The sequence below is a fragment of the Oncorhynchus masou genome, chromosome 33 (genome assembly GCF_036934945.1).
Source record: "Oncorhynchus masou masou isolate Uvic2021 chromosome 33, UVic_Omas_1.1, whole genome shotgun sequence".
Taxonomy (NCBI): domain Eukaryota; kingdom Metazoa; phylum Chordata; class Actinopteri; order Salmoniformes; family Salmonidae; genus Oncorhynchus; species Oncorhynchus masou.
Genome location: NC_088244.1, coordinates 10,801,451 through 10,826,555, shown reverse-complemented (window position 1 = coordinate 10,826,555; position 25,105 = coordinate 10,801,451). Strand labels below are relative to the sequence as shown.

The 25,105-nt window shown below is 42.0% G+C and overlaps 1 protein-coding gene across 5 annotated transcripts in view; it reads left to right on the top strand.

The window, feature by feature from the left end:
* The window catches only part of LOC135527814 (GRIP1-associated protein 1-like), a 90,428-nt gene that overhangs the window by 6,527 nt on the left and 58,796 nt on the right, over nucleotides 1-25,105 (top strand). The window contains exons 8-21 of one of the 5 annotated variants that reach the window (XM_064956411.1): nucleotides 80-140; nucleotides 5,492-5,658; nucleotides 6,768-6,815; nucleotides 6,933-6,964; nucleotides 7,540-7,587; nucleotides 7,727-7,826; nucleotides 8,074-8,151; nucleotides 15,826-15,918; nucleotides 16,349-16,483; nucleotides 16,664-16,759; nucleotides 17,122-17,334; nucleotides 17,442-17,555; nucleotides 18,484-18,561; nucleotides 24,735-24,830. In XM_064956411.1, coding sequence (XP_064812483.1) covers nucleotides 80-140; nucleotides 5,492-5,658; nucleotides 6,768-6,815; nucleotides 6,933-6,964; nucleotides 7,540-7,587; nucleotides 7,727-7,826; nucleotides 8,074-8,151; nucleotides 15,826-15,918; nucleotides 16,349-16,483; nucleotides 16,664-16,759; nucleotides 17,122-17,334; nucleotides 17,442-17,555; nucleotides 18,484-18,561; nucleotides 24,735-24,830 — 1,359 coding nt within the window. The remainder of the gene's footprint in view (nucleotides 1-79; nucleotides 141-5,491; nucleotides 5,659-6,767; nucleotides 6,816-6,932; nucleotides 6,965-7,539; nucleotides 7,588-7,726; nucleotides 7,827-8,073; nucleotides 8,152-15,825; nucleotides 15,919-16,348; nucleotides 16,484-16,663; nucleotides 16,760-17,121; nucleotides 17,335-17,441; nucleotides 17,556-18,483; nucleotides 18,562-24,734; nucleotides 24,831-25,105) is intronic. The other 4 variants (XM_064956412.1, XM_064956414.1, XM_064956415.1 and 1 more) reach the window with 4 other exon arrangements.

The following is a 25,105-nucleotide window of genomic DNA, read 5'->3' as shown; positions in this document are numbered from 1 at the left end:
CCCATATTTAGATTACGGGTTTGAATTATGGATGCAGTATGGCATTGTGTTGAGTTGTCTTTAAATTAATTTCCTTTAGTTTTTTTCCCAGGCAGAGGCAAAGTGTGCAAAACTGGAACAGCGAGTGGCTGAGCTAAGTGGTGAGTTGAGTCTTTCTTATGGAGAATATATCTTCAGAAATAGTCTGGAAAGCCTAGTAGAGCAATAATAAACTTGAATCGTTCCCCCTTGGATGTTGTGCTACTTTCCAAGATTGATTGACTTAATTAATTGACATCTTTGTTAACAATGTTGACTCCCAGCACTAGAGGTCGACAGATTATGATTTTTCAACACCGATACCAATTATTGGCGGACCAAAAAAGCCTATACCATTTAAAAATATATATATATATTTAGAATAATAAGCTTTACAACAATATTGAATGAACATTGAACACTTTTATTTTAACTTACTATAATACATAACTAAAATCAATTTAGTCTCAAATAAATAATGAAACATGTTCAATTTGGTTTAAAGAATACAAAAAAGCAGTGTTGGAGAAGAAAGGAAAAGTGCAATATGTGCTATGTAAAAAAAGCTAAAGTTTGAGTTCCTTGCTCAGAACATGAGAACATATGAAAGGTGGTGGTTCTTTTTAACATGAGTCTTCAATATTCCCAGGTAAGAAGTTTTAGGTTGTAGTTATTATAGGACTATTTCTCTCTCTACCATTTGAATGTCATATACCTTTGACTATTGGATGTTCTAATAGGTGCTTTAGTATTGCCAGCCTAATCTCGGGAGTTGATAGGCTTGAAGTCATAAAGCAAACGGATGAAAGTGCTGTTTGAATGAATGCTTACGAGCCTGCTGCCTACCATTGCTCAGTCAGACTGCTCTATCAAATCATAGACTTAATTATACTATAATAACACACAGAAATACGAGCCTTAGATCATTAATATGGTCAAATCCGGAAACTATAATTTTGAAAACAAAACGTTTATTCTTTCAGTGAAATATGGAACCGTTCCGTATTTTATCTAACTGGTGGCATCCCTAAGTCTAAATATTGCTGTTACATTGTACAACCTTCAATGTTATGTCATAATTATGTACAATTCTGGCAGATTAATTATGGTCTTTGTTAGGAAGAAATGGTCTTTACACAGTTCGCAACGAGCCAAGCGGCCCAAACTGCTGCATATACCCTGACTCTGCTTACACTGAACACAAGAGAAGTGACACAATTTCAGGCACCGCATTGCTTATATGCAACGAAGGACAAGCTAGTTAAACTAGTAATATCAACCATGTGTAGTTTATTAGTGACTATGTTAAGAATATTTATAATATAAGTTTAATGCTAGCTAGCAACTTACCACGGCTCCTTGCTGCCTGCACTCTCGTAACAGGTGGTCAGCCTGCCACGCTGTCTCCTCGTGGAGTAACAGGTGGTCAGCCTGCCACGCTGTCTCCTCGTGGAGTAACAGGTGGTCAGCCTGCCACGCTGTCTCCTCGTGGAGTAACAGGTGGTCAGCCTGCCACGATGTCTCCTCGTGGAGTAACAGGTGGTCAGCCTGCCACGCTGTCTCCTCGTGGGTTGCAATGTAATCGGCGTCCAAACATACCGATTGTTATGAAAACTTGAAATCAGAACTAATTATTCAGATTAATCGGTCGACCTCTACCCAGCACCAATTGTTGCTTAAATAATTTAACCGCTGGTTTCCTACCAATCGGATAGGACATAGTCCAGTTCACTGCTCCCCAATGCAGGCTGTGTGGGGCATGTGTCCAGCAGGCATCTAGCTTTTGAGACCAGTCAGGAGCGTGCGACCGGTTTCGCACTAGATGGGCAAGTGGTTAAGTCAAAACTGGATAAATTGTAAAAATGTTTGAAAACAAAAATCACTGTTTTTATCTTAATTTAGGGTTTGGCACAATGTTAGCAGTGTGGTTAATCTTTTACAAGAAACTCAAAAGTGACCCAACGGCCCAATTTCAGAACACGATCTTTACTGTCCTTAGATGGGTATTTAAGTTCTGGTCAGATAACCGAAAAAGAACACTGCTTTTTGGCTATTCAACACCCTAAAATTGCCACTTTTTATACTTAGCCAAAATTATTACAAGAATATTACAAAACCTCCAGGGCGCTCTATTGTAGCGGGCATTGATGCAGTTATTTATTTATTAGACCACTCGCAGAACAGCTCCCCTCCTTTGTAAAGACACCAGCAGTATGATCTCAGAATAGCTCCCCTCCTTTGTAAAGAACACCAGCAGTATGATCTCAGAACAGCTCCCCTCCTTTGTAAAGAACACCAGCAGTATGATCTCAGAACAGCTCCCCTCCTTTGTAAAGAACACCAGCAGTATGATCTCAGAACAGCTCCCCTCCTTTGTAAAGACACCAGTAGTATGATCTCAGAATAGCTCCCCTCCTTTGTAAAGAACACCAGCAGTATGATCTCAGAACAGCTCCCCTCCTTTGTAAAGAACACCAGCAGTATGATCTCAGAACAGCTCCCCTCCTTTGTAAAGAACACCAGCAGTATGATCTCAGAACAGCTCCCCTCCTTTGTAAAAGACACCAGCAGTATGATCTCTATCATTGAATCTCTTGATCCTTCCTCTCCCTGATAATACTTTGTTAGTTGGGGCGGCAGGGTAGCCTAGTTCAAATCCCCGAGCTGACAAGGTACTAATCTGTCGTTCTGCCCCTGAACAGGCAGTTAACCCACTGTTCCTAGGCAGTCATTGAAAATAAGAATTTGTTCTTAACTGACTTGCCTAGTAAAATAAAGGTAAAAAAATAAAAAAAATAAAAAGTTACTTTTGATGTTGAGTCGTTATACACAAATATTCCACACGAGGGCAGTATTGAAGCTATGGAACATTTTCTTCTGCAACGTGACCCTAATGAACTACCTTCCAGTGCCTGCATTATAAAATTGGGCTGAAATAGTACTCACACATAACTATTTAATGTTTCTAAATGATTTCTTTATTCAGACGAATGGTAGTGCTATGGGATCCCCCATGGCTCCTAACTATGCTAATTTGTATATGGTTACATGGAGAAAGTCTATTTTCAATCCTCTCAAAAATGTTTTCTTGCCTAACATCATTATTTGGAAACGGTATATTGATGATATTTTTGTTGTATGGAGGGGTGATGTTAAACAGCTCCAGGCATTCCATGCTTCTTAACTCCTGTTCTGATCATCTGAGATTTACTATGCAATCTGATACACGTCAAATCAGTTTTCTTGATCTTCTGATCTTGTGTGAAGATAATGTTTTATACACTGATCTTTACAGGAAACCTACTGATCCTAACAGTTTGTTGAGCGCTAATATTTGTCACCCATTTCCCTTGAAAAACAGTTTGCCCTACAGCCAATTCTGTCAAATCAAAAAAAATTGTAAAAAACAATCAGATTTCGACAGAAATATGGCCGAGACTCAAAGAAAATTCAAGGAGAGGGGGTACAAAAATGGTCAGATTTAATACTGCCATTGAGAAAATTCAAAGCAATATGAGACATGACCTCTTTCAAGGTCAGTCTCGCAAAAAGAAGCATTCTTGCGTTCTAACTGCCTACTATTCAAAGTGCTTTGAACAAATTAAGTGAATCGTTCACAAACATTGACACATTCTAAGATCCGTTGATAGTATTGGTAATGTGTTTTCGGACCTTCCCCTGGTCGTATTCTCGCGGGGCAGAAACCTCAGAGATCAATTGGTAAGCTCTGATTTACCACCCCAAGATATCCCTGCACAGCGTGTATTTGCGCCCCTACTGGATGGAAACTATGTAATGGCTGTGCTCAATGCAGTGGCACTTATAAATGTAGATTCTTCAAACATTCCCAAACAGGGAAACAGATCCCAATCAAAGGTGTCATTACGTGCTCCACTAAGGCAGTTAATAATCTTCTAACTTGTCCTTGTGGTGTAAATGATGTGGCTAAAACAAAGCGCAAATTAAAAGTACATATCGTAGCACCATCAAGTGCAAAAACTGGACTTAACCAGTTGCGGCCCACTTTTTGGAATCAAACCACTGGATTTCGTCTCCGTTATATTGGCATCGAACATGTTATCTTCCCTAGGAGAGGGGGTGACCTCAACAATTTATTGTTAAAACGAGAGGCTGCCTGGATCTGTAATTTAAAGAACCTTGCTCCCTTCGGTCTCAACGTAGACTTTGATCTGAAGCCGCCATTGTGATTAATGTGATTTTGCTATTCATTGTAAATGTTTGTAGGCTTATGTATTATCTGTGATCAGATGTTATCCATTTATGTTTTTTTGTATGCTATTTTAATATGAGAATTAACCAATGATATCAGGCCACACCTGGCCATGATTACAGACACCTTTTAACACATCTTTGCATCTGAGCTCCTAGAGTGGGGCTCTCCTTTTGTTTTTGAAGTGTTCTACTCCACTAGCCAGCACCTCGCCTAAGTAGGTGTGCGTTTCTTTCACCTCTAGATTAGGGTTAGGCATAAGCTTGGCAGTGTGGTTAGGGTTAGGCATAAGGTTAGCAGTGTGGTTAGGCATAAGGTTAGCAGTGTGGTTAGGCATAAGGTTAGCAGTGTGGTTAGGCATAAGGTTAGCAGTGTGGTTAGGCGTAAGGTTAGCAGTGTGGTTAGGCGTAAGGTTAGCAGTGTGGTTAGGCGTAAGGTTAGCAGTGTGGTTAGGCATAAGGTTAGCAGTGTGGTTAGGCATAAGGTTAGTAGTGTGGTTAGGCATAAGGTTAGTAGTGTGGTTAGGCATAAGGTTAGTAGTGTGGTTAGGCATAAGGTTAGTAGTGTGGTAGGCATAAGGTTAGTAGTGTGGTTAGGCATAAGGTTAGTAGTGTGGTTAGGCATAAGGTTAGTAGTGTGGTTAGGCATAAGGTTAGTAGTGTGGTTAGGCATAAGCTTGGCAGTGTGGTTAGGCATAAGGTTAGTAGTGTGGTTAGGCATAAGGTTAGTAGTGTGGTTAGGCATAAGGTTAGTAGTGTGGTTAGGCATAAGGTTAGTAGTGTGGTTAGGCATAAGGTTAGTAGTGTGGTTAGGCATAAGGTTAGTAGTGTGGTTAGGCATAAGGTTAGTAGTGTGGTTAGGCATAAGGTTAGTAGTGTGGTTAGGCATAAGGTTAGTTGTGTGGTTAGGCATAAGGTTAGTAGTGTGGTTAGGCATAAGGTTAGCAGTGTGGTTAGGGTTAGGCATAAGCTTAGCAGTGTGGTTAGGGTTAGGCATAAGCTTAGCAGTGTGGTTAAGGTTAGCAGTGTGGTTAGGGTTAGGCATAAGGTTAGCAGTGTGGTTAGGGTTAGGCATAAGGTTAGCAGTGTGGTTAGGGTTAATGTTAGGTTCCAAATCAGTTAAGAAGATGCATTGTAGAAATAGACAGAGTCAATGCTTTTGCCACTTGCCCAGAAAGTGATGACCATGTGAGTCGGGGTACTGTGATTTAAGACTGAGCTGGACTACCTGCATGCCCTGCAGGACCTGCAGTGAGGACTCCCGGGCTAGTTATGAAACAGGATGCTCTTAGGTGGTCAGCACTGTGTCCAAATCCAATAACGCAATGCTTTGGGCCAGAGGTGGAGCTGCAGCTGCACACTGAGGTGGAGGAGAAGCGCCTACTGAAGGAGCAGCTCCAAGCACTAGAGGTAATTATTAACCCATTTTACAACCCTAGGTTAGATCCTAACGAACCATGAACAACCCTAGGTTAGGTGCTAACAACCCATCCCACAACCCTAGGTTAGGTGCAAACAACCCATCCCTCAACCCTAGGTTAGGTGCTAACGACCCATCCCACAACCCTAGGTTAGGTGCTAACGACCCACCGTACAACCCTAGGTTTGGTGCTAATGACACACCCTACAACCCCAGGTTAGGTGCCAACGACCCACCATACAACCCTAGGTTAGGTGCTAACGACCCACCCTACAACCCTAGGTTAGGTGCTAATGACCCACCCTACAACCCTAGGTTAGGTGCTAACGACCCACCCTACAACCCTAGGTTAGGTGCTAACGACCCACCCTACAACCCTAGGTTAGGTGCTAGCGACCCACCCTACAACCCTAGGTTAGGTGCTAGCGACCCACCCTACAACCCTAGGTTAGGTGCTAACGACCCACCCTACAACCCTAGGTTAGGTGCTAACGACCCACCCTACAACCCTAGGTTAGGTGCTAACGACCCACCCTACAACCCTAGGTTAGGTGCTAGCGACCCACCCTACAACCCTAGGTTAGGTGCTAGCGACCCACCCTACAACCCTAGGTTAGGTGCTAGCGACCCACCCCACAACCCTAGGTTAGGTGCTAACGCCCACCCCACAACCCTAGGTTAGGTGCTAACGACCCACCATACAACCCTAGGTTAGGTGCTAACGACCCGGGGTGATGCTTTACTAATTGGCCATTTCTCCTAGAAACGATCTCAGATTTTTGTGATAATTGCTCTCTATGCTAAGAAACATTTATACGTATTGTTATTTTTATTTTATTCAGTTTTTATGTTACCTGCCCTTGTGCCTCAAAGTGAAGCAGTAAGATATGCAGCTCTGTATCTGAGAGTACATAAAGAAAATATGGTCACTACCTGCCTCCTCCATTTACTAGGCTAATTGAGTGTATGTGGGTTTATGTAAATATGATACGCTGTGGACAGACTTTCCCTAAGGCACAAATAAGGACAGACAACAATTTGTTGGCTATTTATATGTCTCTTCATCTATGTACTTAGATATTTAATTTCTCTCCTCCAGTCATCCAAACAGGCAGACATCACTCAACTTCAAGAAGAAATAGCAAAGGTAACTAACTACAAGATCAGATGTGTTCTTCGTTGTATAGACCAGGCTGTAGTGTATATTGCATCTAGGCCCCTACATGTAATGGAACAGTGATTTCATCCATGTGTTGCTTTCTAGCTCTCTGATAAATTGAAGAAAAAACAAGACCGGTAAGATTCTATTTACCTTGCAAGTGTTATGAAGGCATTTCTTCGGTTCTACACAAAGTAAAACTTAAAAAGCATTAAAAGACAATTTCATGATAGATGGGATTGTATTTCCTTGCCGATGTGGATGAATGTATTTGAGTTTCCTTGGCTCGGCTGTGATAAACTACATCAGAGTATGACAGTAATGATAAGCACCTGGGCCTTGTCCTGTTATAGTGCTGTTTCTCTGTCATCATTGGGCAGCCGTCTCAGGCTCAGTATAGCAATGCGACACTAGGCACCGGCTCCGTGGACAGTCAGCAGTCGGGAATAATGAGACTGAACCTCAACTTGTTTTTCCAGCAGTCACTATCATCTACTGTATCTGCAAAGACGTCTGCCCAAATCTCCCCTCAAGGGCTCTTTTCACACCGGCAGAGCCCTGGCCTCCAGAGCCCTGGCCTCCAGAGCCCTGGCCTCCAGAGCCCTGGCCTCCAGAGCCCTGGCCTCACGCTTGAAGTCTCTTATATCTTCTCTACTGGGAGGTTTCATGGTGGAGCAGTTTTCTCACTGGCTTTTTATGATTTGTTTTATAGCTTTCTGCGTTCGCAAGGTGAAAAAGAAGCCCTTTATAATGACAGCAGGTAAGGGCATGCATAAAGATTCAATTTGTTTTTCACTTTCACCAAACTTCTGAAGGAGGAGTTTTTAAAAATTTTATGTAAAAAATAGAGAAGAAAAAGCCAGATGCCATTTGATTAAAATACATTATTTCTGCACCAGGACTAAAATCGATGAGATTCAACAGAGGAAGGAGGAGGAGCTAAAGTCATTGAACATCCGCATCCAGAAGTTACAGGGAGATCTGCTGTCAGCCAACCAGGTCACACATCCTGATATTGCCTGTCCTGTTATGAGATCAATATCAATATATTGTTTATGATTGGTATTCTACCTGAAGTACTCATGTTGTTGTATTATGACAATACATACTCCTTATTAACTTCACAACAGATTTCTAGCTGGGTTGTAGTAGGTATGCCCTAGACCCATATCCTAAAATGATTGACAGCCTGACAGAATCTAGTAGGAAGCTGAAGCTGACTCTTGCTGCCTGTGTTTTTTTTTAGAGTGTTGGAGAGATGAAGGAGCAGCTACAGAGCCGGCAGAAGGAGCATGAGTTAGTTCTACACACACTCAGAGATCAGGTAAAACAATGAGCATGAGTTAGTTCTACACGCACTCAGAGATCAGGTAAAACAATGAGCATGAGTTAGTTCTACACGCACTCAGAGATCAGGTAAAACAATGAGCATGAGTTAGTTCTACACGCACTCAGAGATCAGGTAAAACAATGAGCATGAGTTAGATCTACACGCACTCAGAGATCAGGTAAAACAATGAGCATGAGTTAGTTCTACACGCACTCAGAGATCAGGTAAAACAATGAGCATGAGTTAGTTCTACATGCACTCAGAGATCAAGTAAAACGAGGAGCATCGGTTAGTTCACACCACTGAGATCAGGTAAAACGAGGAGTATCGGTTAGTTCACACCACTGAGATCAGGTAAAACGAGGAGTATCGGTTAGTTCACACCACTGAGATCAGGTAAAACGAGGAGTATCGGTTAGTTCACACCACTGAGATCAGGTAAAACGAGGAGTATCGGTTAGTTCACACCACTGAGATCAGGTAAAACGAGGAGTATCGGTTAGTTCACACCACTGAGATCAGGTAAAACGAGGAGTATCGGTTAGTTCACACCACTGAGATCAGGTAAAACGAGGAGTATCGGTTAGTTCACACCACTGAGATCAGGTAAAACGAGGAGTATCGGTTAGTTCACACCACTGAGATCAGGTAAAACTCAAACCTTTTAACCGTAATTTGCTCTATATAGTTTTTATGCCATAAAAAAAGGATTTGCCCCTTTCTAAGTTTTGCATTTTTTTTTTATACTGAATGTTATCAGATCTTCAATCAAAACCTAATCTTAGATAAAAAGGAACCTGAGTGAACAAATAACACAACAATTACATCATTATTTCATAAACAAAGTTATGCAACACCCAATGCCCCTGTGTGAAAAGCCGACATGAAAATGTCGGGGGAAAACATCTAAATATTTGAAGTTTTGGAATGGCCGAGTCAAAGTCCAGACCTAATCAGGACTTGAAACTAGAGGTTGACCGATTTAATCGGAATGGCTGATTTTCAAGTTTTCATAACCATCGGTAATCTGCATTTTTGGACACCAATCATGGCGGTTACATTGTACTCCACGAGGAGACTGCTTGGCAGGCTGTGACTACCTGTCATACAAGTGCAGCATGGAGCCAAGGTAAGGTGATAGCTAGCATTAAACGTATCTTATAAAAAACCATCAACCTTAACATTATCACTAGTTAACTAAACATGGTTGATGATATTACTAGTTTATCTAGCTTGTCCTGCGTTGCATATCGATGCTGTGCCTGTTAACTTATCATTGAATCATAGCCTACTTCGCCAAACGGTTATTTAACACACACAGGGAAATTGGGTGTTGCATAACTTTGTTAACAACAAAAATATATATTTTTATTTAATTATTTGTAAACTCAGGTTCCCTTTATCTAATATTAGATTTTGGTTGAACATCTGATGACATTCAGTATTAAAAATATGCAAAAATAGTGAAAATCAGAAAGGGACAAAATACTTAGTTACTGTACTGTAGGTCGTAAATGGAAATAGAGTACGATACCCATACTGTAGGTCGTATAATGGAAGTAGAGTATGATACCCATACTGTAGGTCGTATAATGGAAGTAGAGTATGCTACCCATACTGTAGGTAGTATAATGGAAGTAGAGTATGTTACCCATACTGTAGGTAGTATAATGGAAGTAGAGTATGATACCCATACTGTAGGTAGTATAATGGAAGTAGAGTATGTTACCCATACTGTAGGTAGTATAATGGAATAGAGTATGATACCCATACTGTAGGTAGTATAATGGAAGTAGAGTATGATACCCATACTGTAGGTAGTATAATGGAAATAGAGTATGTTACCCATACTGTAGGTAGTATAATGGAAATAGAGTATGATACCCATACTGTAGGTAGTATAATGGAATAGAGTATGATACCCATACTGTAGGTAGTATAATGGAAGTAGAGTATGATACCCATACTGTAGGTAGTATAATGGAATAGAGTATGATACCCATACTGTAGGTAGTATAATGGAAGTAGAGTATGATACCCATACTGTAGGTAGTATAATGGAAGTAGAGTATGATACCCATACTGTAGGTAGTATAATGGAAGTAGAGTATGATACCCATACTGTAGGTAGTATAATGGAAGTAGAGTATGATACCCATACTGTAGGTCGTATAATGGAAGTAGAGTATGTTACCCATACTGTAGGTAGTATAATGGAAGTAGAGTATGATACCCATACTGTAGGTCGTATAATGGAAGTAGAGTATGATACCCATACTGTAGGTAGTATAATGAAAGTAGAGTATGATACCCATACTGTAGGTAGTATAATGGAATAGAGTATGATACCCATACTGTAGGTAGTATAATGGAAGTAGAGTATGATACCCATACTGTAGGTAGTATAATGGAAGTAGAGTATGATACCCATACTGTAGGTAGTATAATGGAAGTAGAGTATGATACCCATACTGTAGGTCGTATAATGGAAGTAGAGTATGATACCCATACTGTAGGTCGTATAATGGAAGTAGAGCACATATGTCAGAGTCAAGGCCCGCGGGCCACATCCGGCCCGCGAGAAGGTTTTTTACGGCCCCTGGGATGATCTTGATTTATTATTAGAACCGGCCCGCAGACCGCAGCAAGCCGGCAGCCCGCAGATCTTTTACACGCACCAATACTACATTTCCCACAATGCAACGGTGACGAAACGAAACACGCGGACAAAAACAAGAATATGGACATGGAACAAAGGCTACAAAAGGCAGAGGAATTAAAACGAGGCCTCAAATCTCGACAGGCTCTGTTCAAAAAAGCCAAATCACAAGGCCAGGCTGCTGTCAAGGCCAGTTTTATTTTGGCAGAAGAGATCGCTAAATCAGCCCGGCCATTTACGGAGGGGGATTTCATCAAAAACTGCATGATTAAAGTTTGTGACGAAGTTTGCCCAGAAAAAAGGCAACTCTTTTTAAATGTGAGTCTGAGCAGAAACACCATTGCCGAGAGAGTAGACCAGTTGTCCATCAATCTAAAAGAGCAGCTTGTGAAAAAGGGAAAAGATTTCATTGCATATTCCTTGGCTGTGGATGAGAGCACCGACATTTCTGACATTGCCCAGTTGTCAATTTTCATCCGCGGAGTGGACTCCAGCCTAAGCGTGACAGAGGAGTTTTTGGCTTTACGTCCTATGCATGGCACAACTACGGGGCATGATTTGTATGAAGAGGTGTCAAGATGTGTAAATGAGATGGAGCTGCCTTGGGAAAAACTCGTGGGTTTGACAACCGACGGAGCACCTGCGATGTGTGGACACAGGAGCGGACTGGTGGCGAAGATACGGGAAAAGATGCAAGAGGAAAACGCGACAGGTGAGCTGACAGCTTATCATTGTATCATACACCAGGAAGCGTTGTGCGGTAAAGCCTTGAAAATGGAGCATGTAATGAGCATCATCACGCGCACAGTTAACTTTATCAGAGCCAAAGGTTTGAATCACCGCCAGTTCAAGGCATTTCTGACGGAGTTAGAAACGGAGCATGGTGATTTGCCTTATCACACAGAGGTGCGATGGCTAAGCCAGGGAAAGGTGCTTCAAAGATGTTTCGAGCTTCGTGAGGAGATTTGTCTGTTCTTGGACAGCAAAGGGAAAGACACAACACAACTCCGAGACGAAATGTTTCTGTGTGAAATGGCTTTTCTGTGTGACATTACGAGTCATCTGAATGCAATGAACTTGCAGCTGCAGGGTCGGGATCATGTCATCTCTGATATGTACAGTACAGTGAAGGCATTTAAAACCAAACTGACTCTGTGGGAGACGCAGATGCGGAAAGAAAATTTGAGCCACTTTCCCAGCTGCCAGACCATGAAAGAGAAGCTCTCTACCAGTGCGTTCCCGAGCGCACAGTTGGCTGATAAAATAGGTATGCTTGCCGCTGACTTTCGACGCCGATTTGCTGACTTTGAAGCACAAAAAGCAGGTTGGAACTGCTCGGTAACCCATTTGCTGTTGACGTGGAAAGCTCACCACCAAACCTCCAAATGGAGTTGATTGACCTCCAATGCAATGATGCACTGAGGGCAAAATATGCGGCAGTGGGTGCTGCGGAGTTCGCCCGTTTCCTCCCCGACACAATGCCCCAGCTGCGCATCCAGGCTGCTCAAACGTTGTCTATGTTTGGCAGCACATACCTGTGTGAACAACTTTTTTTCTTTGATGAACCTGAACAAAACATCACACAGAAGTCGACTTACTGCTGAACACCTCCACTCAATTCTGAGGATTTCCTCAGCTCAGAGCCTTACCCCGAACATTGATGAACTTGTGGAAAAGATGGGACACCACCAAGTATCACCCTCAACCTCAAACAAGTGAACATTACTGTGCAATCACATATTTAGAGTTTTTACTCAGTTCAAGTTTAAAAGTTAAAGTTTAATATTTGTTTTCACTGCATGTTACTTCTCCTTAAACAAAGTGTTGTTTTTGATTAATAGATTTTTGCACTTTATTTTATTGTATTTCAATCCAATTATATTTTAAAAATATTTCAGTTGAGTGGATGATAGAAAATTGCTATTATTGTTTTTTTCTTTGAAGTAAATTTAGCCCACTTTTGCTAAAATAGAAAATATAGGCTACTGATGGTGCCTTGAATACCGGTTTCTTTCATTTAATGTTCATGTTATGGGGATTTTTATATAAAGGAAATTTGTCTTTTGTGTCTGTTGAAAATTAAAGATTACTGACAGAGCCATAAGAAAATATTGCTTTATTTATCTGATCATATTGGAATATATTTGTTAGGTTTTCAGTAGGTTCAATTAGGTTCACTAGACTATATGCGTCATTTAAAAATTTTTCAATGAACATTCGAACAGTCCGGCCCTCGGCTTGTAGCTAAATTTTTTATTTGGCCCTCCGTCCATTTGACTTTGACACCCCTGAAGTAGAGTATGATACCCATACTGTAGGTCGTATAATGGAAGTAGAGTATGATACCCATACTGTAGGTCGTAAATGGAAGTAGAGTATGATCCCATACTGTAGGTAGTTTAATGGAAATAGAGTATGTTACCCATACTGTAGGTCTTAAATGGAAGTAGAGTATGATACCCATACTGTAGGTAGTATAATGGAAGTAGAGTATGATACCCATACTGTAGGTAGTATAATGGAAATAGAGTATGTTACCCATACTGTAGTATAATGGAAGTAGAGTATGATACCCATACTGTAGGTAGTATAATGGAAGTAGAGTATGTTACCCATACTGTAGGTAGTATAATGGAAGTAGAGTATGATACCCATACTGTAGGTAGTATAATGGAAGTAGAGTATGTTACCCATACTGTAGGTAGTATAATGGAGTAGAGTATGATACCCATACTGTAGGTAGTATAATGGAAGTAGAGTATGATACCCATACTGTAGGTAGTATAATGGAAGTAGAGTATGATACCCATACTGTAGGTAGTATAATGGAATAGAGTATGATACCCATACTGTAGGTAGTATAATGGAAGTAGAGTATGATGCCCATACTGTAGGTAGTATAATGGAAGTAGAGTATGTTACCCATACTGTAGGTAGTATAATGGAATAGAGTATGATACCCATACTGTAGGTAGTATAATGGAAGTAGAGTATGATACCCATACTGTAGGTAGTATAATGAAAGTAGAGTATGATACCCATACTGTAGGTAGTATAATGGAATAGAGTATGATACCCATACTGTAGGTAGTATAATGGAAGTAGAGTATGATATCCATACTGTAGGTAGTATAATGGAAGTAGAGTATGATACCCATACTGTAGGTAGTATAATGGAAGTAGAGTATGATACCCATACTGTAGGTAGTATAATGGAAGTAGAGTATGATACCCATACTGTAGGTAGTATAATGGAAGTAGAGTATGTTACCCATACTGTAGGTAGTATAATGGAATAGAGTATGATACCCATACTGTAGGTAGTATAATGGAAGTAGAGTATGTTACCCATACTGTAGGTAGTATAATGGAATAGAGTATGATACCCATACTGTAGGTCTTAAATGGAAGTAGAGTATGATACCCATACTGTAGGTAGTATAATGGAAGTAGAGTATGATACCCATACTGTAGGTAGTATAATGGAAGTAGAGTATGATACCCATACTGTAGGTAGTATAATGGAAGTAGAGTATGTTACCCATACTGTAGGTAGTATAATGGAATAGAGTATGATACCCATACTGTAGGTAGTATAATGGAAGTAGAGTATGTTACCCATACTGTAGGTAGTATAATGGAATAGAGTATGATACCCATACTGTAGGTAGTATAATGGAAGTAGAGTATGTTACCCATACTGTAGGTAGTATAATGGAATAGAGTATGATACCCATACTGTAGGTAGTATAATGGAAGTAGAGTATGTTACCCATACTGTAGGTCTTAAATGGAAGTAGAGTATGATACCCATACTGTAGGTAGTATAATGGAATAGAGTATGATACCCATACTGTAGGTAGTATAATGGAAGTAGAGTATGATACCCATACTGTAGGTAGTATAATGGAAGTAGAGTATGATACCCATACTGTAGGTAGTATAATGGAAGTAGAGTATGTTACCCATACTGTAGGTAGTATAATGGAATAGAGTATGATACCCATACTGTAGGTAGTATAATGGAATAGAGTATGATACCCATACTGTAGGTCTTAAATGGAAGTAGAGTATGATACCCATACTGTAGGTAGTATAATGGAATAGAGTATGATACCCATACTGTAGGTAGTATAATGGAAGTAGAGTATGTTACCCATACTGTAGGTAGTATAATGTAGAGCTTTTTCATTTATATAAACTGAGTTCATCACTGCTCCTGTAATATGGAAATATTTGTTTCAAAACAATTAAGGCATCTGACATGCAAACCTTATTCACATTTTCTCTCAACGTTTAGTTGAATTAAACTCGGCAAAAAAACAACAGGCCCCTGTCTTTCAAAGATAATTCGTAAAAATCCAAATAACTTCACTGATCTTCATTGTAAAGGGTTTAAACACTGTTTCCCATATTTGTTCAATGAGCCATTAACAATTAATTGACATGCACCTGTGGATCGGTCGTTAAGGAAAGCCTACAGACGGTAGGCAATTAAGGTCACAGTTATGAGAACTTAGGACTTGTCATAACTTGGCACTTATGTCCTCTGTGATGTCACACGTCTTAATGAACTCAAACTCCGCTTTGAACAGACAACAATAAGATAAGGATTTTTGGGTCTGCTGTTGTCTTCTCTTTTTGTTTTCGCTTTACAATATGGAAATATTTTTTATTTCAAGTCATTTTGGCAAGTCATGCAGACGTTCTTTTTCTGATCTGGCTTCTGGCACCGTTCTTTTGTTGTTTCTTTACCTCATTTATCCTTCTTGTTTTTCATTCTGTTGTCCGTGCCGCACTGATCCTCTTCTGGTAATTTCAGCCGACCCCCGTTGATGATCCATCCTATTAATCTAACTCGTCTTTCCCCCCTTCTCTTTCAATCCATATTGTTGTGCTGCCAATCGGCACCTCGTTGTCTTTTTCCTCCGTCTCTCCTCTCTTCCCTCCATGGCTGTGCTGGGTGGCCCCCCCCTTGTGTTTACCCCGTGTGTGGTGCTGTGATGCAGATAGCGTGTCAGAGTGCTGTGAGTCAGGAGCAGGTGGAGAGTATCCTGACTGAGAACGATGCTCTCAGGACTAACCTAGTCGCTCTGGAACAGGTATAGTATTCTGACCCCCCCCCCCACGGAACCTCATCACTATTCACTCTACCACTGTCACCACTCACCAGCCATTACCCATGATGCATCACCATTATGACAAGTCGAGCTGTTGTGAATAAAGTCAGGGAGGTAAAGACATTTTTCACCATACTGACGGATGGTGATTATTTCAATAGTTCAGACATGAAATGCTGCTACTTACAATAATACTAACGGTTTGTTGTTTTTCCTACAAAGCTTTAATCCAAAGACGTTCAACTTCTGCTCATCTGCTTTTCATGTCTCACTTTCTCCACTTCTGACACATTTGATCCACTTTGTTTCATTAAACAAAGTCTAGAAATACCTTTTTTTGTAAAACGTAATCAAATGTTGTTCCATTGTGAAGCTCAGTGTGTCCTAACTAGTGGGTGTTGTGTGTCATTAGATTCAGACAGTGAAGACTCAGGAGATGAACCTTTTGCGTGACCAAAACACGGCTCTGAACGTTGAGCTGCAGCAGAGACGGACAGAGCAGGAGAGCTTCCTGGCACAGAGAGATGACCTTAACTCTCAGCTACAGGTTTGTGTGACCCTTACATTGTCCTAATGCATGCATACTCCGAGAACCACTGAAATACACCTCACTTTTACAGTGGTTAGGACTTTGATAAAGTGCTTCTATTGTAGGTCAAGGAGGAAAAAGATGGAGTTGCAAATGTATTTTTATCCTCTCTTTAGCTGTCTTTTTTTTTCTCTGTAGGAGGGAAACCGTGCCAACAGCAGACTGTTGGAACAGCTGACTGTATTGGACCAATGGAAAGACCGATTACAGCAAGAGCTGGAGGAGGCTAAAAAGGTGGGCTATCTGTGACCCACACACACACAGTGAACACGAGGCATACACACATCGCACTGTAGTAATTGTCATTACTGTATGCCAGTGAAGGTGGCAGTGCTGATCTCAAGCTTCACTCCTTCTGCCCACAGGGTCACAGGCCATAAATGGACAGCACAGCTTCAATTAGCATATGTGCCAGTCTTGGACTTATCACAGAGTTATCTTTGAGTCAAATTGACATGAATTCAGGATTATGATTCAAAGACTCATGGTTTGTTTAAGAAACAGTGAATCAGTGCTGGATGAGTATGAATGTTATTGTTCATCTATCATCACAATAAATTAGTTATCCTCCCGTCTCCATCACCCTCCCCCTGCAGACAGCTGACAAGCGGAAGGCCATGCTGGATGAACTGGCCATGGAGATAATCACAGTGAAGTCCCGGCACAAGGAGGAGCTGAGCGACGTGCGTCTGCAGCATGAGAAGGAGGTGCTGGGGGTGCGGGCACGCTACGAGAAGGAGCTGAGGGGACTCCATGAGGACAAGAACCGCACAGAGGAGGGGATCCGCTCACAGCTCCGAGACGAGAAGGTGAAGGGGGGGGCGGGGCACATTTAGATTCAGGGCCACATAGCCAACGAGAAGGGAGAGAACATGAGGTGCTCTGCTTGTGTATTAATGTGACCTTTGACCTCTAGGCTCGCAATAAGGAGCTGGAGGGTCTGCAGCAGTGTGTGGAGGAGCTGCAGGCCCAGGTCCAGTCCATGGAGGACACGAAGGGCTGGTTCGAACGCAGACTCAAAGATGCTGAGGTACACGACCAACTTCACTTTCACATTGATTTATTCACTAGAATATTCCAGTACTTACTGGAATATGTAGTGTAGTTATACTGTGTTGTACCACTATACACTTTAAAGCTTGTACATGAACATACAGAAATGCTGTTGGAGATGAGGTTAATGAGTGATCAATACTGGCAGTTAGAGGCGCTCTTCACTGCCCGGAGTAAAGCCTGTCACGGTAACACTGCCCGCGGGGCGTCACGGTAACACTGCCCACGGGGAGTCACGGTAACACTGCCCACGGGGAGTCACGGTAACACTGCCCACGGGGAGTCACGGTAACACTGCCCGCGGGGAGTCACGGTAACACTGCCCGCGGGGCGTCACGGTAACACTGCCCGCGGGGCGTCACGGTAACACTGACCGCGGGGCGTCACGGTAACACTGACCGCGGGGCGTCACGGTAACACTGACCGCGGGGCGTCACGGTAACACTGACCGCGGGGCGTCACGGTAACACTGACCGCGGGGCGTCACGGTAACACTGACCGCGGGGCGTCACGGTAACACTGACCGCGGGGCGTCACGGTAACACTGACCGCGGGGCGTCACGGTAACACTGACCGCGGGGCGTCACGGTAACACTGACCGGTAACGTTATGTATTCATAGCCCATAGACCGCGGGGCGTCACGGTAACTCTGACCGCGGGGCGTCACGGTAACTCTGACCGCGGGGCGTCACGGTAACTCTGACCGCGGGGCGTCACGGTAACACTGACCACAAGGTGTCAGTAGTGCTTCTTACTTATTTATGCTCAGATTTGTTTTGTTTTCTAGCATTTACTGTGATTAATGACTTTAAATATGTGTAGTAGTTTAGCCTTTTTAAAGAATTCTAAAAATACATGTGTGCTGATGTGTGGTGTGTGGTGTGGCGTTCCTCTCTGTGTTTAGGAGAGCATGGAGAAGAGCTGTCTGGAGCACCAGGAGAGCACGGAGAAGCTGCAGGAAGAACACTCTCTCCAACTGGAGGTTGTTTGACTTGTTTTTCTCTTCTCAGACACGGCAGAGTGGTGTACACAGCAACACACTCAGACACTTTCCTCCGGGCCAGGGGAATACTGACTGGGAGTGCATGTAGGCTTTGTTCACTGCAGTTGGCCCTAGTGTTGCACGGTATACCGAAACTTTGTTACTGTCTGTGAGAGAAAAAAACAACTGTTTGTTACGATCGGTACTTCCGTCAAGTGTCTCACGTGATTGAGAGAGTCAAGTCTGTCACCGCAGAGCCTTTATACCGCCAAGAGCAAAGTGCCTGCTCCACCTTCTCATTCCAGGGGAAAACCTGTGGTGAGGATGCATTGCCACAGCACTTTTCAATCAACTTTTGATTTAGTTTAATAAATATATTGACGCAAAGCGTTAGAGGGGCGAAGTGAGGTTTATTTAGGCTGATTTGCCTTAGGAGTTTTGAACTCGAGCACCATTTCTCTGTCCTTCACATTGGAGTGCTGTTGCAGGCTCTTGACAAATCAGGTTCATGGAACAATGCATTAATCTTCAGGTGCGTGCTCTCCACTTTCCTCAGGCCTTTTATTTAGTGAATGTGATCACACCACTCCAGACAGACACAAGTGAAAACTCTTCCATAAATGTAGCAGCCTAAACACTAGTGATCTGACGTGCTGTATTGCAAGGAAACAAACAGCAACAGCAGCTGCTGCATAGTCTAAACTACTATTCACTGTGTCCCTCTGGCCAGGGTAAAGGTAACGTTATGTATTCATAGCCCATAGTCTAACCTACTATTCACTGTGTCCCTCTGGCCAGGGTAAAGGTAACGTTATGTATTCATAGCCCATAGTCTAACCTACTATTCACTGTGTCCCTCTGGCCAGGGTAAAGGTAACATTATGTATTCATAGCCCATAGTCTAACCTACTATTCACTGTGTCCCTCTGGCCAGGGTAAAGGTAACGTTATGTATTCATAGCCCATAGTCTAACCTACTATTCACTGTGTCCCTCTGGCCAGGGTAAAGGTAACATTATGTATTCATAGCCCATAGTCTAACCTACTATTCACTGTGTCCCTCTGGCCAGGGTAAAGGTAACATTATGTATTCATAGCCCATAGTCTAAACTACTATTCACTGTGTCCCTCTGGCCAGGGTAAAGGTAACGTTATGTATTCATAGCCCATAGTCTAACCTACTATTCACTGTGTCCCTCTGGCCAGGGTAAAGGTAACATTATGTATTCATAGCCCATAGTCTAACCTACTATTCACTGTGTCCCTCTGGCCAGGGTAAAGGTAACGTTATGTATTCATAGCCCATAGTCTAACCTACTATTCACTGTGTCCCTCTGGCCAGGGTAAAGGTAACGTTATGTATTCATAGCCCATAGTCTAAACTACTATTCACTGTGTCCCTCTGGCCAGGGTAAAGGTAACATTATGTATTCATAGCCCATAGTCTAACCTACTATTCACTGTGTCCCTCTGGCCAGGGTAAAGGTAACGTTATGTATTCATAGCCCATAGTCTAACCTACTATTCACTGTGTCCCTCTGGCCAGGGTAAAGGTAACGTTATGTATTCATAGCCCATAGTCTAAACTACTATTCACTGTGTCCCTCTGGCCAGGGTAAAGGTAACATTATGTATTCATAGCCCATAGTCTAACCTACTATTCACTGTGTCCCTCTGGCCAGGGTAAAGGTAACGTTATGTATTCATAGCCCATAGTCTAACCTACTATTCACTGTGTCCCTCTGGCCAGGGTAAAGGTAACGTTATGTATTCATAGCCCATAGTCTAACCTACTATTCACTGTGTCCCTCTGGCCAGGGTAAAGGTAACGTTATGTATTCATAGCCCATAGTCTAACCTACTATTCACTGTGTCCCTCTGGCCAGGGTAAAGGTAACGTTATGTATTCATAGCCCATAGTCTAACCTACTATTCACTGTGTCCCTCTGGCCAGGGTAAAGGTAACGTTATGTATTCATAGCCCATAGTCTAACCTACTATTCACTGTGTCCCTCTGGCCAGGGTAAAGGTAACGTTATGTATTCATAGCCCATAGTCTAACCTACTATTCACTGTGTCCCTCTGGCCAGGGTAAAGGTAACGTTATGTATTCATAGCCCATAGTCTAACCTACTATTCACTGTGTCCCTCTGGCCAGGGTAAAGGTAACGTTATGTATTCATAGCCCATAGTCTAACCTACTATTCACTGTGTCCCTCTGGTCAGGGTAAAGGTAACGTTATGTATTCATAGCCCATAGTCTAACCCACTATTCACTGTGTCCCTCTGGCCAGGGTAAAGGTAACGTTATGTATTCATAGCCCATAGTCTAACCTACTATTCACTGTGTCCCTCTGGCCAGGGTAAAGGTAACGTTATGTATTCATAGCCCATAGTCTAACCTACTATTCACTGTGTCCCTCTGGCCAGGGTAAAGGTAACGTTATGTATTCATAGCCCATAGTCTAACCTACTATTCACTGTGTCCCTCTGGCCAGGGTAAAGGTAACGTTATGTATTCATAGCCCATAGTCTAACCTACTATTCACTGTGTCCCTCTGGCCAGGGTAAAGGTAACGTTATGTATTCATAGCCCATAGTCTAACCTACTATTCACTGTGTCCCTCTGGCCAGGGTAAAGGCAACGTTATGTATTCATAGCCCATAGTCTAACCTACTATTCACTGTGTCCCTCTGGCCAGGGTAAAGGTAACGTTATGTATTCATAGCCCATAGTCTAACCTACTATTCACTGTGTCCCTCTGGCCAGGGTAAAGGTAACGTTATGTATTCATAGCCCATAGTCTAACCTACTATTCACTGTGTCCCTCTGGCCAGGGTAAAGGTAACGTTATGTATTCATAGCCCATAGTCTAACCTACTATTCACTGTGTCCCTCTGGCCAGGGTAAAGGTAACGTTATGTATTCATAGCCCATAGTCTAACCTACTATTCACTGTGTCCCTCTGGCCAGGGTAAAGGTAACGTTATGTATTCATAGCCCATAGTCTAACCTACTATTCACTGTGTCCCTCTGGCCAGGGTAAAGGTAACGTTATGTATTCATAGCCCATAGTCTAACCTACTATTCACTGTGTCCCTCTGGCCAGGGTAAAGGTAACGTTATGTATTCATAGCCCATAGTCTAACCTACTATTCACTGTGTCCCTCTGGCCAGGGTAAAGGTAACGTTATGTATTCATAGCCCATAGTCTAACCTACTATTCACTGTGTCCCTCTGGCCAGGGTAAAGGTAACGTTATGTATTCATAGCCCATAGTCTAACCTACTATTCACTGTGTCCCTCTGGCCAGGGTAAAGGTAACGTTATGTATTCATAGCCCATAGTCTAACCCACTATTCACTGTGTCCCTCTGGCCAGGGTAAAGGTAACGTTATGTATTCATAGCCCATAGTCTAACCCACTATTCACTGTGTCCCTCTGGCCAGGGTAAAGGTAACGTTATGTATTCATAGCCCATAGTCTAACCCACTATTCACTGTGTCCCTCTGGCCAGGGTAAAGGTAACGTTATGTATTCATAGCCCATAGTCTAACCTACTATTCACTGTGTCCCTCTGGCCAGGGTAAAGGTAACGTTATGTATTCATAGCCCATAGTCTAACCTACTATTCACTGTGTCCCTCTGGCCAGGGTAAAGGTAACGTTATGTATTCATAGCCCATAGTCTAACCTACTATTCACTGTGTCCCTCTGGCCAGGGTAAAGGTAACGTTATGTATTCATAGCCCATAGTCTAACCTACTATTCACTGTGTCCCTCTGGCCAGGGTAAAGGTAACGTTATGTATTCATAGCCCATAGTCTAACCTACTATTCACTGTGTCCCTCTGGCCAGGGTAAAGGTAACGTTATGTATTCATAGCCCATAGTCTAACCTACTATTCACTGTGTCCCTCTGGCCAGGGTAAAGGTAACGTTATGTATTCATAGCCCATAGTCTAACCTACTATTCACTGTGTCCCTCTGGCCAGGGTAAAGGTAACGTTATGTATTCATAGCCCATAGTCTAACCTACTATTCACTGTGTCCCTCTGGCCAGGGTAAAGGTAACGTTATGTATTCATAGCCCATAGTCTAACCTACTATTCACTGTGTCCCTCTGGCCAGGGTAAAGGTAACGTTATGTATTCATAGCCCATAGTCTAACCTACTATTCACTGTGTCCCTCTGGCCAGGGTAAAGGTAACGTTATGTATTCATAGCCCATAGTCTAACCTACTATTCACTGTGTCCCTCTGGCCAGGGTAAAGGTAACGTTATGTATTCATAGCCCATAGTCTAACCTACTATTCACTGTGTCCCTCTGGCCAGGGTAAAGGTAACGTTATGTATTCATAGCCCATTGTCTAACCCACTATTCACTGTGTCCCTCTGGCCAGGGTAAAGGTAACGTTATGTATTCATAGCCCATAGTCTAACCCACTATTCACTGTGTCCCTCTGGCCAGGGTAAAGGTAACGTTATGTATTCATAGCCCATAGTCTAACCCACTATTCACTGTGTCCCTCTGGCCAGGGTAAAGGTAACGTTATGTATTCATAGCCCATAGTCTAACCCACTATTCACTGTGTCCCTCTGGCCAGGGTAAAGGTAACGTTATGTATTCATAGCCCATAGTCTAACCTACTATTCACTGTGTCCCTCTGGCCAGGGTAAAGGTAACATTATGTATTCATAGCCCATAGTCTAACCTACTATTCACTGTGTCCCTCTGGCCAGGGTAAAGGTAACGTTATGTATTCAAATGTGAATGGGATCAAATTAGTTTTATCTTCGAACTGACTAGGCTGCCTAGCCTTTTTCAATCCAAAATGATTAACTGGAATGGATCAATCAACATAATAGCTGATATAGACTGTGAATACATGTTTATTTAGGCCTGCAGTTGCATAGGGCAGGACTGCTCGATGCAAATCAGCATAAAGCAAACTCAGCCCTGTGAAACTTGCAGTTTTATAATGCCATTTCTACCCATTTTGTTGGAAGACTAAGAAATGTTTTGGCAGTTTTTTTTTTTAAGCTAATTTTCTGAAATCCTACAAGTTTTTCTATCTGGGGCCCTGCTGAAGGTCGGGGGTCCCAGAGCATGTCCCCGTTTGGTAATCCGGCCCCGATCCCTCGTCTCCCTTCCTGTTTTCTCTAGATTCCATAGCCACAAAGACACATTTCACAGCCAATGATGTCAGTACCTTAAGACTTTTATAAAGGAGATGGCTTCTTCTATGGAGAATTGATCGGTACAATAGAATATTTTCTTCTAGCAGTTGCCAATAAAATAACTCTAAATGGGAGGGATTGTTTGTCATCTGTAGCCCCATGAAATAAGATTTTACAAGCTCAATAACTCAAAGCATGCACACACTCCCATTTAATAATCTGCATTCACCTGTATTTTAAATAGACCGAGGCTATATCGTTATTTACCCAGTTTATCAATGGAGATTTACAGTACCATTCAAATAAATGATTACCATTTATGTTTTGTAGTTAGATTGGTAAAAACAAAGTCATATTGATTGTATGATTTATTAATTAATGCATATATGGCTGTTAAAAATAAACTGGATGTACAATTTTTCAAATGTAATGATATTGAATTCTGAAGATGCCCAACGATTGAACATAGTTTCTGTTTGGATCAAGTGCCATTCTGTGAATTTGGCCGTTTCGTTGTTGTGTCATGGAGTATCATATCGAGTATCGTGATACTAAACCTGCTATCAGTATGAAAGGGACAATTCTGGTATCGTGACAACACTAGTTGGCCCGGGGAAATGCTACACTGACTGGGAGTGTATGTGTTCAGGTAGATGAAGCTATGACTCACATTGCTATTCTCGTCTGCTGAGTACCTGATGTTTATTGAACTGTACTTATTTAGCCATTATAAAAGTGTTTCTTATGAGTTTATTTCTAACTCTAATTGGGCAGGTATGCTTGTTTGAAATTGAACCCCTACTGTTTCCATTAAAATCCTGTTAGTATCATGAAGTTAATTCTGAATGGAACTGTTGTGTTAATCTTGTCATCACTGTAGATCTTCCATTCGCATGGTGTGACTAGTAACCTTATGTTGAAACGGATTCGATTTACATCGGATATGTGAAAATAACTGAAACGGAATACGTGCTCTTTGTGTTTCTCATTCAGGGAAAGGCATCTGATATAGATGGTGTGAAGCTGCAGTTGACAGAGGTAGAGAAGGAAAGGGATGTGCATTTTGAAACCATTGGAAAACTGAAGCAGGTAAACTAACCCTTTTTGTAACTGGTAGAAACTACTATTAAAGTTATTTTTCCATCAAGTTTTCAGAGGAAAGTACTGTTTGAAATGTTCCGTACATGTACACACACAAACTCAGCAAATAAAGAAACGTCCCTTTTTCAGGACCCTGTCTTTCAAAGAGAATTTGGAAAAATCCAAATAACTTCACAGATCTTCATTGTAAAGGGTTTAAACAATTATTGTTGGTTTAAACATGCACCTGTGGAACTGTCGTTAAGACACTAACAGCTTAACGA